At 38.6% G+C, this 17,362-nt stretch overlaps 1 protein-coding gene across 1 annotated transcript; it reads right to left on the bottom strand.

Annotated features, from left to right (window-relative positions):
• Positions 1-866: 866 nt before the first annotated feature.
• LOC121330720 lies at positions 867-15,449 on the bottom strand. Its single transcript, XM_041277441.1, has 20 exons — positions 15,319-15,449; positions 12,136-12,235; positions 10,820-10,893; positions 10,324-10,426; positions 7,932-8,053; positions 7,607-7,787; positions 7,278-7,406; positions 6,988-7,055; positions 6,727-6,803; positions 6,397-6,495; positions 5,781-5,910; positions 5,591-5,652; positions 5,293-5,438; positions 5,012-5,158; positions 4,770-4,837; positions 3,576-3,684; positions 3,260-3,339; positions 2,876-3,045; positions 2,201-2,479; positions 867-1,073 (listed from the first exon to the last, which is right to left on the bottom strand). The coding sequence occupies exons 1-20, from the start codon at positions 15,447-15,449 to the stop codon at positions 988-990; spliced, it is 2,361 nt and encodes a 786-aa protein (XP_041133375.1). The 3' UTR covers positions 867-987.
• Between the last annotated feature and the right edge of the window lie 1,913 nt (positions 15,450-17,362).

The raw sequence follows: 17,362 nt of genomic DNA, 5'->3' as shown, positions 1-17,362 counted from the left end.
TTTGGGTATATACCCAAGCATTCAGTTTGCCTTTTTGATTGCTTCCCAACACTGCCTGGTTGCAGACAGCGACGAGTCTATTACAACACCAAGGTCTTTATGTTGGTGTGTCTGTTTCAGTGCTATACTGCACATTTGGTGCATGTATCCTACATTTTTGTGACTGGCATATAAACTTCAAATTTTGCAAAGTTGACAAGTTTGTTAACTATCCCATGCAAATAGGAAACAATTGATGTAGCCCACTGATATAGTACTCTCTACTTCCTATGTTTTTATGTTCTTATGTAGTCTTTCATGTTGCATTTTGTCAAAAGTGTTTTTGAAGTCCAAGTTTATAGGCTCCTTTGTGTCCATCCTTGCTAACTTCAAAAAGGTCTAAGCGGTTTGCCGGACAGGAGTGCTCTGTACACCTAAAATTCATCATGACTGATAGGTGTGGCTTAGTAACACCATCTGTTCAAAACGTTCACCTTAAACTCAAAATGAACTCTTTATCTTTATCTCTGAATCTTTATTTAATACAGTATACAGTTATTTGGGCCTGAGCTTTAGGTGTAATATAAAAAAAATATATATGTTAGAAATATTATAACTAAAGTGGTCTCTTTATCTCCAACATAGAAAACTTAAATGGCACTAACCATTGTATTTATATTGGATTTACCATCACTGCAACCGCCTATAAATTCCGTGAAGATAATCAGTAAACTAGATGTATAATCTGATTTAGTTCCTTCCGAGTAATATCTGCACACTTAATAGGCCCCTTTTATGAGTAAGAAGAGAATGTACCCAAAGTAAAAATGAAAAACTGTTTTTTTTTTTTAAATACTGTATAAACTTTATTTTACAAATATCCCTTGTACAGAAGTTGTAGATGAAAAGCATCACAGTGACAATGAAAACAGCTGTCCAGAGGGGCCCATGCGCTTCTAAAACTAAAGCAAACAATGCCCCCGTGGCTCAAAATTGTCTTGCTTGCTTTCATCTCAGGTGGGTGGAGTGAAGCGATTCCAGCGACGCAGTTTTCACTGATAAGCCAAAATCCAGAACCTTTCTGTGGGACCTGCCTGGAATCAAACAGAAGGATTCTTTTCACCCACACTGTAACTATCCTGGTATTTGAACAGTTTCCTTTTATTACTGAAGTTCTTGTGTTGGTGTACAGACTGGCAACCCTCTGTTCACAGCCAAGAACTGAAACAGAGCTTGGCTCCCTTAGAAAAGTGGCTAGAAACTCTGTACCGCTTGTGTCAATTTCTGGAAATCAGCACTGTGGAGCATTGCACAAACCTCACACATAATGCCCTGGTCATTTAAAATACAGACATAAACATTAACAGAATAACCAGTCCATAGCTGGCCTACTGTTCCTAATAATGTTTCCTGTAGCTTTGAAAAAATAATGACTATTTCAATTTTGTGTGGATACCTGAATATATGACAATGCTAATTTCGGAGATGGAAGCTTGGGTGAAGGGGTTAAGTTTTATTTGATCCCTATGGCACCAAGGAACCCCTAGAGCGCACTGGCATGCTAAATAAATTTCCTTTACATTGGCAGCACAATGCTTCTCAGCGTGAAACAATAGAGGCCACTTTTAAAGTGGACTTCGGTTGAGCCCCAGCTATGCTATAAGTGCTCTTTGGTACTGCAAAACACCCCCGCCACCCCCCACATGAGGGCCTGAGTACCTCTTCTGTAGGCCCTCGGCTGTAAGCTGTCGCTCTTTCACAAAGAGCCAGACCAGGCCCAGACAGTTTTAGTGAACAAAGATGGTAGCGAGGCCCTTACTACTTCTTTGATTTATTCTCAGACAGCCCAGTAAGCACATGCTGTCTCTGCTCTTTAAAAGACAAAAAACAGAAGGGGAAGCATTTCTGTAAGCTGCTTGGCTTAAAGTGACAAGAACAACCACTGTATCTTTATTTACCTTGATCCGATTCACAAAGGAAAAAGCTGCCCACAGAGTGTGTTTACTTTAATAACTTAATTGAACTTAATTCAATTTTACTGGAGTTCCTTGTGGAAATGTGTGGTATATAAGGTGCAGAACTATTAAAATAGCCTGTTTATTTCTCTCTGTGTCCTGTTGCAACCTCTGGCCAGATTAAGGGATTGTAAGAAAAGTGCAAATTGGGTACATGTCATATCTACAGCAACAACACCCTCACACATCGTTGTTTTGAAGGTTACCTTGTTGTGGCTGGGGTGTCAACAGCAGAGACTGAGACCTCAGTAAGGTGGAACGCCTCTGCTGGGATCTGGTGAACAGTTTCTTTCTGACCTCTGTTGTGTCCTGCAGCAATCCGATGAGATAGACTGGCTTGGGCAGTCTAGGCAAAGCATGCTGCGAGGAAATGTGCTGGCCTCTGGCTAACCACTCATTGGCGGACTGGATGGTCGCCGATGTGCAGTGACCTCTAACCCGTGGGGTGCTTTTGGGAGCATGGTGGTGCGACCAGGACCTGTCATCTACAACACAGGAAGTAATAATATACTTGTTTTACAGGACTATCTAATACAGGTCTGTGTACCACTCCTTTAGATGTTGGCGAAGACAAACTCATTTCACCTTAATCATTCTTCATAACTTGAAAGTTATCTGATTATGGTGCAATGTGGAGGGTTAGGAATCATTTCAAATCTAATGTGTTTCCTCCAATTATGCATGGACTATAAGAAGCAGTGGACCAAGTACACTGAACTTAAGGGGGGTTATTTTGAAAGAGAATAAAAACAATTCAGGTAGGTCTGGTGGTTTTACTTGTCGTCAGAGAAATATGAGAGAGACACATGTCTTAAAGCATTCTGAAAAATTCAGAAAAAGAACAAAACTCTGAATAGGAAAATCTAGTACTTAGCAGGTACTTTTTGAGAGGAAGCTTGTTTCCAAGGGGGTTCCTGGAGGGACTTGTCTCCATGCTTCAATGCATCGTGCCTGGTAGGATGAGCTACTCTCTGGCCTATAGGAGAGCTCCCCTTCATCAGCTGAAAAAGTGTCCATTACAGGAACTTTGTGGAAAACACCGGGTATCCTTCTATGAGAAAACAGGGCACAGATTATAAGGATGATAGCAATAATCCCTTCAGTTATTTATACATTTCTTTATTTGTTGGTTTGTAGAATATAAATGACAGGATTTAAAGATTTCAGAATACCCAGCCCACAACTTTAAATAAAAAATATTCAAAAGCCAAGCATACATCTCAATGTCCTAAAAAAATATACAGCTGTAAAATAAAAAGAGGCACCTTCTTGCACTCTTTGCTCTCAACTGCTTGCTCCTTCCAGTGACACAAGAATTTGTTTCAGAATCAGGAATGACAGTCACCTATGGGGCAGTAATTAGATGTGTAATGGTACACTAAAATCACAACGAAATAGATAATATCATAAACTTGGTCATAGTAAAATTGTCTTTGTTATTCTTATGTAGAATTCACATTATGTAAAGCTGAGCGCTTATATATATATATATATATATATATATATATATATATATATATATAGATAGATATATATAACGAACTTGATTAAAAAGCAGCAAGGCCACCTTTCTTTGCTGACCTTGTGGTTGAAGTTTATCTTCTTCTTGGGGCTTGGTGGCCTGCTGTCCCCCTGTTCCAGTAACCCATGGTCCTCTGTAGCCTTGTTAAGGTCATTGATGAGGAAACAGCTAGCAAAGAGGGACACACAGTATGATGGTCCAATTAACAGAATAGATATATGAGAACTGTGTACAGAAACAAACAGCATAAACTATTGAAATGAACTTCAGTGATAAGGCTGTTCAATACTGTGGCAGCGAACATCCAGAGGTATAGCCAAATATACTCAAAGTGGGTTCAGGACAGTAACCTTATTTTGCAGCAGAGTGACTAGCTGAGAACAATTTTGCAGTCCAAAGGGGCAGTTGCCAATAAGATTCATCTTTCAAAAGAAGGATATTTATTTATACATGTGGGCGTTATTCCACATGTCTGGAGATTGATAAGCACAAGATGAAAGCCCATTATTTGACCTTTATTTAACTGTAAAGCCTCATATGGAGAAAAGTTCATAAATACAGAGGCACTTGAGGCAAGGTTGGCTTTTCACATAGATTCCTGTGGTCCAAGATGTCTTCAGACTTCCCATAAAGTCTGATTTATGAACCACATAGCTCCTGCAAACTTTTAATATCAGCATCCGTCACACAAAACCTTTGCCCACCCAGGTTTCACTGTTTTATAGGAAAGCTAGTTATGCAAGTTGCTTAATGCGGACGGACAATAGAATTGCAAATAAACCCCCAGCCCCCATCAGGGGCATGTTACACAACAGCATGTATCGTGATACACTTTATTATTTATTCCACTGTATTTAATGTATTATTTTTTTTTTTTTTTTTTTTTTTTTTAATGTATATCACGTTTTATGCATTTCTCTGTATTTCAAGTATTATGGATTTTCTTGTTGTTACTGCATTTTGTAAAGTGCTTTGTGATGGTGGTCCACTGTGAAAGGCACTATATAAAATAAAGATTGATTCATTGACTGATTATGAATGTTTAAATTGTTCAACAAAGCATGAAGACTGGATTCTTTGCAACAATGAATATAGCTCAAAAGAAAGAAATATAAGATTTAAGAAAGATATATTGAAAATGAAATGGCAAAAGCTAATAAGACACTAAAAATACATCGGTAAAATCAATTTTACAAACTTAGCATGAAAGTTTTATCATGATTATCGAAAACACTCCACTAAAATCTTTATACCTGTCTTTTGCCTCCTGCTCAGCTTGTTCAATGGAGTTTCCTAAAGACTGTTTTTCTTGTCCTGGCCCCTGTGGATTTAGTACAAATACAAGCAGGATCTTAATGTGCCAGCAGGATATATATGGCTTGCAATCAAATCACATGTTTGATTTTGTGACAAATGACAGTGTCACATAACCAAAAATGGTTACGGAAGTGAAATGCATAACATTTAGTTATGGAAAATACAATATAACTCTCACTATTTCATGTTCTGCAGTCAAGTCCAGTGCTCTCTCTGTGGATGTCGACGCTGCTGGGTCACTGTCACTGTTAAAAGGGACTGTTGGGTTCAGATCACTATCCTCTTTCACTTTGAAAGATGCAGACAAGGAGCCTAGATGATGAGACTGGGAAGGGTGGTGGTAATGTTAGGAAGACACTGGCATAAACACATTAGTGCTGTAATGGTGATACTCTGTACAGTACAAGAGGAAATATGGTGCTCCCTCCAGAGAAGTAATAGAACAGATCACTACCATACCTCTGTCATTCCATTTTCTGTTTTCTTGGAGGCTGAAGGCTCAGTTGTCATAGAAACTGAGCTAGGCCTCTCAGTGTCAGCCATTTTTAATAGGGTGGTTGCAACTCCCTTGGGACATTTAGATGGCAAGTCCTCTTTATAGTTGCCTGTTTTTAAAAATAACAAAAAAACTTTGAAAGTTCCACAAAAAAAAAAAAAAAAAAAAAAAAACTACTGATGAAGGAAAAAGAAACAAGCTAAAGCAACACAGACTATTTATTGGGGCAAAATATCAATTTCTTGAGGATCAATTTCCTACCTTCCATTGAGCAGACTGGGATTACAGTATCAACTTCTTTGGTTGTATCATGGTGGGTGATTCTGATGGGAAATAATTAAATTCACATATTTGTCCAATTTCCAATTTTCAGTGATATGCAGGCTTTTCTATCACTGTGAGAAATGTATTTGTGTCCCAGGGCTGGTACACCACAGAGGAAATGCCCTACCTGTCCCCAGAAGATCCTTTGGGCTTCCAGTATCCCAGCCTCCCATCCCACTCCAGCAGGGTCAGATCCACATAACAGTAGTGTTCGTCTATGTGTCTGCCTCTGTGCACCACCAGAGAGCCATTGGGTGCTGTTGAAGAAGGAAAGATTTAAACAAAAAACATTTTATTTATTGATGTACGCACATCAATACGGGTTTATTTTCTTTGCTTTCTTTAAAATTCCCACATATCTCAGCACTGATTTAAGTCCTCGACAGTACCTGGATGATACCACCAAACATCACCTGCAGTAATGGGATGTCATGTTTGATGCTCATTTAGAAGCACTTTCCCCTTCTGAGACAGAACACTCAGCAAATACAAATCACATCTTAGTTTCTACTGTCGCCTTAACTTTTTTTGTGTTCTTGGTGGTTTTCTGTCAATATATTTGCTATTTCACATTAACATTTCATTGCAATCACCAGCTTCATCCTCCACAGCTCCTCTTGAGCTTAACCAGAAATGACAGGATACAAAATGACCCTAAATCTGTGGAACAAGGATCCTCCACCTATTGAAAACGCAAAGCAGATTGGAAAGAATAATAAGCAAATTGGTGCCTGCCTGCCTACCTGCAACAGTATCCATTTGAATGTGTGCAAGGCTGGGTTCAGGGAGTGCAAGGATTCGTCCCACATTGTGCTGTCCAAGAAGAACTATATCTCCTAACTCTGAAAACAAATCAATACAGTTTTTTTTTTTTTCCAGTTTGAAAACTAATTACCAACAAGATATAGTTAACTCTTTTTACAAGATTGTTTGCTTTCAAACACTTATCTGGTTAATTAACGACAGAAGTTCCAAGTAAATAATTTCATCACTGTTACTAATATACTCATACCTCGAGGTCAGTTTCCACGGTTCTCTCAGCATTGTTACAGGAAGACATTAAGCAATGGTACCTGGCATAATGACGTGATCTGCAGGTCCAGAAAACTGACTCCAAGCCTTTGTTTTCATCCACGTTGAGTTCCGAATTCTGGAAAAAGAAGCTTAATTTCAATTCTTACCATGTTTCTGATCCTGTAAGAAAGCAGCCACTTCTAGTGACTCTGAGAGCCAAAGCACAAGCGTCAAAATGGAGAAAATGGAGAAGATGGAGATGGAGAAGATGGAGAACACCAGAAGTCTTCTATTCATGTCAAAATATTGATACTACTAACCCCTGATGTAATGTTTCACTGGACTGGAGAATGGCAGAGAAAGATCTACGGGGCAACACGTTTCTGGCCTGCAAGAAAAAGGAAACAGTGCTGTTTCACTCACTGAATTGTGTTCTATTTTGCACCTCTTGCGTATCAGCCATTCATCCCAAAGCCTAACTCAAGCATCCAAACAGCTCTCCAAGCCTATTATTAATGTAGCTGTAATACTGTTTTCTTTTTACATTGTGAGCCCAGCGTGCTCTGTTCAGCACGCTCTGAGCCACACAAATTCACTGAGCTGTACTCACAGAGAGGATGAAGGATTCCTGGATGCTGTGGGAGGGGTTGGCACTGAGGTGACGCCGGCTGCTGTGAGACTCCTGGATCTGGCGGGTGATGTACTCTGAGACAAGCTCCACAGCCTGCCCTGTGCCTTGCTGTAAGATAGTAAGAAACAGATATAAGCTGTGTTTGTCCAAACACACACACACAAAAAAAATTATATTACTAGTATAACTAAAAAATCCCAATCCTATATTCAAATTGATATTTACTAAGTGGTAAAGAGAAGAGTTGATTCATTTAACATGAAAAGGTTACTTCTCCACATAGGAAAAAAGAAATTAAAATTGTGTACCTGCTGACTGGCGCTCCTCTGCATCATGAGAGCAACCTTCTCAGCTGCACAATGATCCCCCGTGGCCAGTGTGAGAAGCTGTGCCACTCTGCAGTCGCTCCTGATGAAGGTGTAAAATGCGGGGACAGCCGCAAACAGAACAGCTACCTCTGAGGCCAGCAAAGTCTGGAACCGTTTGTGACTGAAAAAACATGTGGAGATGGGTGATGGGTGAACGGTAGATACTAGATAACACACTTAGGGGTGATAGAAACCTATAGCCCACAGTAACATGGAGGAATAGAACCCTTTCTCATATAATTGACTGTGATACTGAAAGGCATACCTGGAGTTTCTGCACTTCCTGACAAGCAGCTGTGGGTTCCTTTGATCGCACACGCCTCCTTTGATCAGTTCCGTAAGCAGGAAGTACAGACACAGGAACAGCTGGTCGTATATGCTTCCATCCTGAGAACAGCACCCACGGTATCAGTTGTGGAGGACATGACATATAGTACTTAATAAACAGACTAATGAAATTATGTAAATCATCTGTGGAGGGCCATTATTGGTATATATCAATGGCTTCTCCTCCATGCAGTGTGTAGTTTGTTACTAAGTTTTGAAAAAAAACACTTATTTTGAATTCTTATAGTGTTTACCATTAGAGGCCACTATTTCAGCAAAATCAAAATAAATAAATCAGAAAATCTAAATAAATAAATGAGGAGACAGGGGTTACAATACTCTGCACCTCTAAAGGCTGAGTGTAGACGGGATATGAAAGTCTATGAAAGCAGATGAAGGGTGGCCACCTGTCACGATGAACTGAAATGTGAAACAGATGTACCAGCTGCACATCCCTAAGCCAAGGTCAAGCACCAAGATTAGAGGTCAAACGATGCGCTTGTTATTACAAGCAGGCTTTACAGCGACAACAAAAGCTCACAGGCATTTGGTGGTAAACCCAGCACAGCCTGCTTTGATAGAAGTCTCCGCAGCACAAACTTTAATAAGAAGAGGTTTACTGAAATAACACAATTACCCTGTGTAAGCTGGTAATATTTGTACTATTTAAGAATAAATCTTTCCTCTTATTGACAATGTTTGGCCTCACCAGGTACCAGCCCATATCAAGTCGCAGATGAGTCCACATTATAGTTTTACCATGTGGGCTGCTTCACACAGCTGTCATTTAAGTATAAATTGACAGTTATTTTCCTAGAAGCCTCAACAACTCATTTGACATTTCTATGACTGACACAAATGTAAAATTACCTTCTGGATTTGCTTCACTTTTTATGCACTTTTATTTTGAACCTTTACAAACATCCACTGGAACAAGCTTAGTAAACTTGACCCAGTGCTTTGCATTACTAACTTCAACTGGCTAAGACCACAGATTAAGGTGAAAATACAAATCACCCATGTGAAAAATACTGGTATTCTGTGGAATTAACTTGAAAGCTCTATGCATGTTGTAGTACCGTATATTAACACTGGTGCCTCAAATGTCAGAAAAATGTCAAGTATATCTCCACTCTTCAACCACGGGCCACTGAACCATGCTGAAAATCATTATCAGTGAGTGCCACCTGGTGGTAGTAAGTCAACATAAAGTTATAGTGGCATTTCTCTATTTTGAGACATAATTGAATTGATTTATTTTGAGACATAATTCAAATTGATCAAAATTGAGACATATTATAAACATAACATTTTTTATGGGCAGTTACAGAAATTACTCCACAAAAGTTTGCTTTTGCGCAAGCAGGCCCAGAACAAAAATGCTAACATTAACACAGTTAACAACGGTGTGTTGATATGTAGGATTTGAACACGTCACAAAGTCCTACAGGTTTTCACAGATCAGTTCACATCCCGGAATTCTGGTGCAATGCTCAGTAAGAAGTGAATAAATAAGATTAAAAAAAACAAACAAACAAGAGTTTGTTTGCAGTTTATAATATTGTTTACATGCAGTGCTCTGGTACAGGAAAAGCACAGATACGTCTTTACAGGCTTGCATACAGGGGCGAAAGTTCTTGCCTGTCAACCACAAGTAAATATTTGCTGAGGCATAGCAGTTTGCAATACTGATAGGTACAGTATTTTTAGTATTTATCCATAGCTATTGAAGAGCAAGTTCCAACTGACTGGAACTGTTTGAGAGATATTTCTAGATATCCAATCCAATCACATTAACAACACCTGTACAGTGAATTACATTGGAGCATTTGATTCAGCTGATTTTACTGCACTAAAGGGGTAAGCTGGGTTAATCGCTCCCTGGATGCAATCTGTCCATTGGAAGCTGCCTTCACCTTCCTTAAAGTGACCATGGAAGACAGTCCCCATTATAGTATTAATCACAACTATATAAAGTGCACCCTAAATATCAAACTATTTCTGTCATGTATAAAAGTCAGTCCCCACTGGTTGCTTTTTGAGTTCTTGCTATCAAACAGTTCAGTTATGACTACACTATTTGAAAGATAAGCCTGATTGAATTATTGCCTGCTATTTGATTGGACACATCATAGTTGGTTGTTATCCCAGAAAATCAATGCTGTATTTCTTATAGCTGTATAAATGTCAAGCTGTCTAAAGAAACCTAGATTTTATTTACGATTGATATGTATGTGCTAAATACACAGAATGTGTCTAGAAAGTTGTGTTGTTTTTTTTGTTAATACTAATTATTATTGGACACTAATGAACATCAGTGAGCCTGTCACCTGTTTACTGTCCTTGTCCAGCTTGACTGCTCCCACCAGCAGAGCCACAATGTTGACCCTTTGTCCAGGGGTCAGCAGGAACAGGTCAGGGGTGAAAGCATTCCTAAATATCCCAATCAAAAAAGGCAGTGAGAAAAAAAAAAAAAAAACAATACAAACACTGGCATGTCCAGTGAACTAATATCAAAATTCAAGAAGAAAAGAGCTAATATCAATAAACCAGGACAATAAAAAAGTTCTAGATTATCACACACTTAATTTGAGGATAAGGTCGTTGGACAGTATATACAATTTCTTATGGCTAGGCATTTGGCAGCTGTCTTGGAGATAATGGGTGGTTCATCACACATGAACTTACTGCTGTGATTCAGAGGTAAAAAAGCATTGAAGTCACAATATAAACCATGTTAGTATACACAGACCAGGATATGATGTGTGTTTTGGTACTACTTATTTATAGTGTGCAGTATATAGTAAGATCAATTAAGACCTTTACCCAATCTTGCTTAGATTGGTGATCCTCAGAGTGTCTTGAATCAGCTCCAGTGGGAGGGAGAACTCCAGGGTGGCCTGTTCACAATAGAGGACAACTTGCCATTAGCACCAGCTATTATGTAAGGGATAAACAACATTAAGTGGTCAATTGGTGAAATTAATCCACTCTTTTTGTGTCGTTGACATGAAAACCACTGATTATTTGAACACAGATTTAAACACTTTAAGATGTTTATTCCATTTCTAAATTACCTCATATTCATTGCCATATGCCATTGATATTCTACCTCTTCTTCACATTTAAACCATGGCAGCATTAACAATTTAATACATTTTCAGCTGACATTGGGGATTACATGTAAAGCTTTTAAACCACCATGTCCATAAACATGCTATCAAATTAAATACTATGTATGAAAATACATATAGCACTCCAAAACTTGGGGACATATATTCCTGAGTATATATAAACAAAAACCAACAGATTCTGCCATTGACTCTTGCCTTGACAATGCCCAGCCATGCATACATGCATTCATGTCATTGTAAATGGACAGCTCCATTGGATGCTGTTGTATATAGCCCTGGTGCTCAGAGAAATTACTGGTGAGCACTCAAATGATCGCAGTTCATGTTTAAAGAGATTCTCTCTGACAAGCTCATCCCACACCTGGGTACCACAGCTAAGACAAACGTTTGGCATCATTTAATTTCAGGATTGAGACATAACAACAAATAAAAAAAAATAAACAATTTGAACATAATTTAGATCTTTTATTTAACATTATGTTATCAAAGAAACTACAAAATGAGATCGCAAAAGTCTACCGGATGCCATAACAGTATTACAGTATTTCATATTAGTTTTCGAAATGTCAAACATTTTTTGGTCAGTTTTTCGTTAAGTATATGGAAAAATGTAAAGCGTTATGTAATTATATATGTTAATGTAATATTATTCAGCAGCTTTCATTTGACTTTATGAAGCAAAATTATTAATTATATAGGGTGATGCAAAACTTTTAGCCATAACTATATATTTGGCCATAACTTCTTTCTTACTTAGTGTTTTTTTGAGCATTGCATTTAAAGACTTTACATCTATTTTCCAAGCTTGCAAAAGTATGAAGCACAGCCATTATAGATTCTGTTCCCTGTCATGAAATGAGGTTCAACACTTTTAACCACGAACGCAGAGGAGCATAGCTCTTTGCATAGTGGTTATACACTCTCTTGTGGTGTGCGAGGCAGCTGGTTCTGTCTTGTTACAATAGCCCAAATTAAATAAGAGTGCCAGTATTCTGGAACAGAATTTACCATCAGAATCAACAGCAGCATGTTGCACTTGTTTCTCTCCTTGTCTCTAGCTGTCATCAATTCCAGCAAGGAGCCTGAGATCGTCTCCTCCAGCTCACTTCTATAAGGGAAGAGAACACTGGAGTTCACAGAAGCCAGGCCATGTTAATGGATGCAACAGATTGAGTTTTGACAGCACCTGCTTTTCATCTCTCCCATAATAGATGAGCAAATGTATAATATATAAAACCGTTATCTGAGCCCCAAGGATTGAATAACTGCTGCGTATGTGATGCTTAGCTATAATTTATACAATATTCACTGCCAAAATATTATAATTCCCCAAACCACATGAATATATGAGTGTTGAAGTTTTTGGCTGTACTATAGAATATCATAATATTTTTTCATATGAATTCAAAACCCAGTACAGGGCCTAATTCATGTACTTTTTTTTTTTTTATATAAGAAGTATTTTTGGAAATTTTGGGGAGGAAATTATAAGCAAATATCAAAATTTCTCTAGAAGTACTTTTTCTCTGTTAACTTATTCAGGCTATGAGTTAAATATAAAACATACCTAAAAAGGCGTGTTTTAGGCTATATCTGTGAATCTTTCTACTGAGGTGACTGGACCCAAATGGACAAATAAATTCTAAATCTAGAAAAAAAACTAAAAGCACACAATAATAACTTGTAGTCACTCTCTGGCACCGACCCTTTTCGAATAATAAAGCTCGAGTGCAAAAACAGCACAACAGTAAAAAGGCAATTCAGACAGCTACTAGAGCTGCTCATCCCTGGTGCTGTTCTCAACCTATTTCTTATCTCTGTCCGTTTATTGCTCTTCTATGACCTCCTCTACTTATAATCCCTCCTCTTTCTCGTCTCCCAGACAACGGCCTAACAAAGCCATCATTTTACCAATTTCCACAGAAACAGGTGCTGGCACAATGGCCGCTTCCTTCTAGGCTGAAAGGGGAGGTTAGGAGAGGTTCATGGGAACCCGGGTGGACAATCTCGCGCCTGTCCAAGTGTCGTCCCTCTGCCCGCACATAAAAGCAGACTAATTTGTTGTCGCTGTGTTCCCAGGGGGGGGTTTTGACAAGCCTCCATGCCAGTGAGCGATATTAAAATCTGCTCCTGATAGGTCCGCTCTTGCAAGTCTTGCTTTTTTTTCCAATTATGGCTGAAGCAGTCCGAAGCAGAAACAAAACCTTTGTGTCATGCCTTCAAGATGTTTCAATTTAGCTTTCTGTAAGAGCCCCAACATCCCTGTTCTTAAAGAGACATTTTGGGCATCACATGATAGCCACTGATGCCTGCCCTATCACACCCCTCCTCCCTCCCACCTCCTTGTCTCATTCCTAAAAATTATAAACTTCTACAGTCAGTTGACTATGTTGTACAGTTAAATTACCTGTTAAATATGTAGTTGTTCAAAATGGGGGGTTTACACCTACCCAATTACCCAGATATTTAGCAACAGCAATTAATTTATTTATTTTATTTTTTAATACAGAACTAAGTAATTAACTAATGAATGTATAGAAATAAACTTTTAATAAATTAGTCAATCCACACTTATTCATATTAAACCACAAATTCAACAATAATTCATTGTGACAGTGTCAACATGAACATATTGTGTGTTGATAGCAACATTATTTTAATGTTTACTTTTTTCACATTTAATATGAATTAAACTACTTATATGGTAGCATTTCATATATGTTTCATTGTTATTAATGGAAAGCGTTACCAATATCTATTAAATACCCTGCATATTTTTACAGGCACATTTTTACGCTAAAGGAAAGGGGGTCGGGGCTCAGCGTGGTTTATAAATGTAGCAGAAGGGGACATGTTACACTGTCAGGGGCTTTCAGCATGTTTTTATCTTTGAAAAGCAAGTCTTCCATAATCCTTCTTTGGGCCACAGGCTCCAGTCACTAAAACATTTTTACAAAAGGGATAATAAGACATTTTCACAAGAGGCTTAAGGCTGGGATCGAAAAAAAAAATCAACTGCCTTGTAAAACTCTCTGTAAACATTCCATTGAGTGGGAAGAGAACGGGGTAGTCAGTCCGTGCACTGTTCAGGGGAAGGCTGCATGTCCTGTCAGTCAAGCAGGCCTGAGATTAGCAGAGAAAACTTTGTAGAAAATACACACACACACACACACACACACACACACACACACACACACACACACACACACACACACACACACACACACACACACACACACAGACATTCTATTTGAGCCTCACTGTCTGCAAACTTTTTCATTAAAATTCAGAGGTCTGGCTTTGTTTGTATGAGAACAGCCTGGCTTCTGAAAGAACCACACACTCCCAGCCTCACAAATACATCCAGCACTGACAATGAGAGAGGCCTGCTCATTATAAGGAACTGACAGCGTGATGCTGGGGAGTTTAAGTAGACGTCAAACGGTAAGGGTGGTGGGGGTGGGGTTTGGCAGTGGGGGGTTCTGTACAGTTTGGGGGTGGGGTTTGGCAGTGGGGGGTTCTGTACAGTTTGGGAATCAAAAAACGACATTTACCCTTTACCAGTGACTCTTCAACCAGGTTGCAGTCCATAATGACGACTTACAGTACCCTATTGTTAAAGTGATTATCAATCAGTTTTCAAATAAGAAATCTGGGAGTGATATTTGACCCTGATGTTGAGCCACATATAGTGAACATAGAACATTCCAACATCAACATACAAATGTGACTTGTCTTGATGATAACACTGTGAAAATGAACCTCTTGTTTTTTCATTTCCAAGCCCACTAGACATTAGAACAATAAATGAAAGCGAGCATTCAGTGCATATTTGATACAATGAGTGATAGTAAACAAGGACAACAAGATTTATCTGTAGCAGTTACTTCTTAGCTAAATAGGTCTTGACTAAGCAGAAACCTGTAAATAAGAGAGATAAAAAAAGCAAACAAATATTTGATCCTGGTTGTTGTAGTCATGGTCCCCATTTAGAGACTGCTTTGTTAAACTTCAAGTATTTTTAATTTTCTGATCTTGTTGCAAACACACTGTTATTGGTAATAGAATATAACACAACTTTGGAAACTGTGCACCATTTTAACAAGAAAACACATGCATGTGCTTGTGTTCGATAAAGGGAAATGCAAATGGCCTGTCCATGCAGAGTAGCAATGGAACGACCTACTGTACCTTTCCATATAGAATAACTCAAGCACAAAATCCTCCTGCAGGTTGAAAGCCAGGTACTTCAATCTTCGTTTGTCTGTTTCTGGAAATAAATCAACACTCTGATCACTGCAAAAACATGTTGTCGTTGTCATGTTTTAAAGAGGACTGCCTGCAATACAAAAAGCAGCACATACGTTTTGATTTTGCTCTTTAAGGATTACTGAAAATTCTACTTACCCACATTTTGTGTCTCTTTGAAAGGGAATCTTTTCATAAAGTGCAGAGTCTGTTAATAAAATAAAAAGCAACACATGTTTAATGTTATTTTTTTTTGTATGTGTGTGCATAATCAAACAGTAAACTGTAGACGACACACATGGAATTCTTTAGCATTGTCACTTATATTAATAAAATTGAATATTAGTAAAGTTTCAATAAGTCACAGATATAAGAACATGTTGTTGGTGGTTTTTTGTGTGTTTTATTTCCTAACTTCCTCATTTTTAGATAAACGAAAAGGTTTACATGGAAAGTTTCCCTGGATAATCCATTTGTAGCTTTTATAGCTTAAAACAAATAATCCTGTATTCCACAAAGAACAAGTTCAATGTCCTGAATCTTTCATAATTATTTAGGTCATCTTGGGCTGTACACATATCCAATTAGATTTGTGTTCTATAAAGACTGAAACAGCACTTACTCTTTCTCCATAAGGACAGGTGTGAGCCAGGTTCTTTCTGTGGGTCGGGATGAATTGATCTTTCCCAAGCTTATGCCTCTGTGAAACAACAGCAATACTATTTGTGCTGTCAGTGCTTATGTGAATTACTAAGTTCTAAGTTTCAGCTATTCTCTGCTTTGTGCAATACAGTTTCACAACATATTCACAATATTATCAGGTTTCAGGAAAAAAAAAAAAAAAAAAAGTTGGCTACTGTGCCACATAAGTTGTTAAACTTTTTTGTCAGGCAAGAGTGAATTAAGAACTATTGTAAACCAATGCAGCTGTTAAGGATTTGGCTCAGACCTCAAGGGTCTAAGTTTGGATAACTCTTGTTCTTATGTGTGTGGTGCACATGTCATCTTGCTATACCTACCACAGGATGCTCAGTCAAAGCTGAATCTTGAAAAAACAGAGCAATCTGAAGCCTCTCATTGGAGGAGACAAAATGGCCATCAACCATCCAGGCATTCGATACACAGTCTACCACATGGAGGCGGTCTGTGAAAACATTTATATTGAAGAAAATGGAACTGAGTGGGAATTAATGAGGCTAAAATGTCTCCTTCACCAAAGCAGTCAAGGAAGTATGAAGTCAAAGCACACTAAAGGCCTGTAACAGTGACAAAGTACCGTCACTGGCTTATCTGAAGCATACGTGAAGGAGAGAGCTGGACCTGTGACACTATGTTTATTTTACAGGGAATCGAGGCCGCGGATTGGGTGGCTACGGTTTACTGACTGGCTAATGGGTGTGTCCTGGCGGAGAGTCACGCTATAAAAGGGAACCACTAACACAACCTCAGGGCTGATTAGCCAGAGCATATTGGTCTTTGTGACAAAGGAACAAAGGAAACAAAGGAAACCTCATGAGTAGCCAAACGAATCACAGGCCACCGTGTGTGAAAACCGGGCCTTGCTTATACTGTTTATTATAGGGATTTGAAATCTCCCAAGAATACCTGAGTGTTAAAGAAGGTTCCTAGAGCACAACCTCCCTTTTTAGTGGGAACAGCGCTCGGCCACCTATAGGCAACTGTATTTTATTAGCAGTGTTTTTCCCACTGTGTATATGTGCCCATGAGCTGTACAGTCTCATGGTTTTCTCTGCTCTACCCTGCTCCAAGTGCTACCATTGCTGGTACATTAATGACAGCAACATGTAATTACAACTGCAACAAGAAAAAAAGTTTGTACATACTGTAAATAACTCTTGGGTGCCTTCACGGCATTGCAAAGTTAATTCCTGAGTCTGTCAATGAATACCCACAACCCTGCTTTCACAAGACCCAGTTCAATTAAAGTTTTATTTGGAGGGAAATCATTACTGAAGAGAAATCATAG

The sequence above is a fragment of the Polyodon spathula genome, chromosome 18 (genome assembly GCF_017654505.1).
Source record: "Polyodon spathula isolate WHYD16114869_AA chromosome 18, ASM1765450v1, whole genome shotgun sequence".
Taxonomy (NCBI): Eukaryota; Metazoa; Chordata; class Actinopteri; order Acipenseriformes; family Polyodontidae; genus Polyodon; species Polyodon spathula.
The sequence above is the reverse complement of the archived record's forward strand: the minus strand, read 5'-3'. Positions and strand labels throughout refer to the sequence as shown.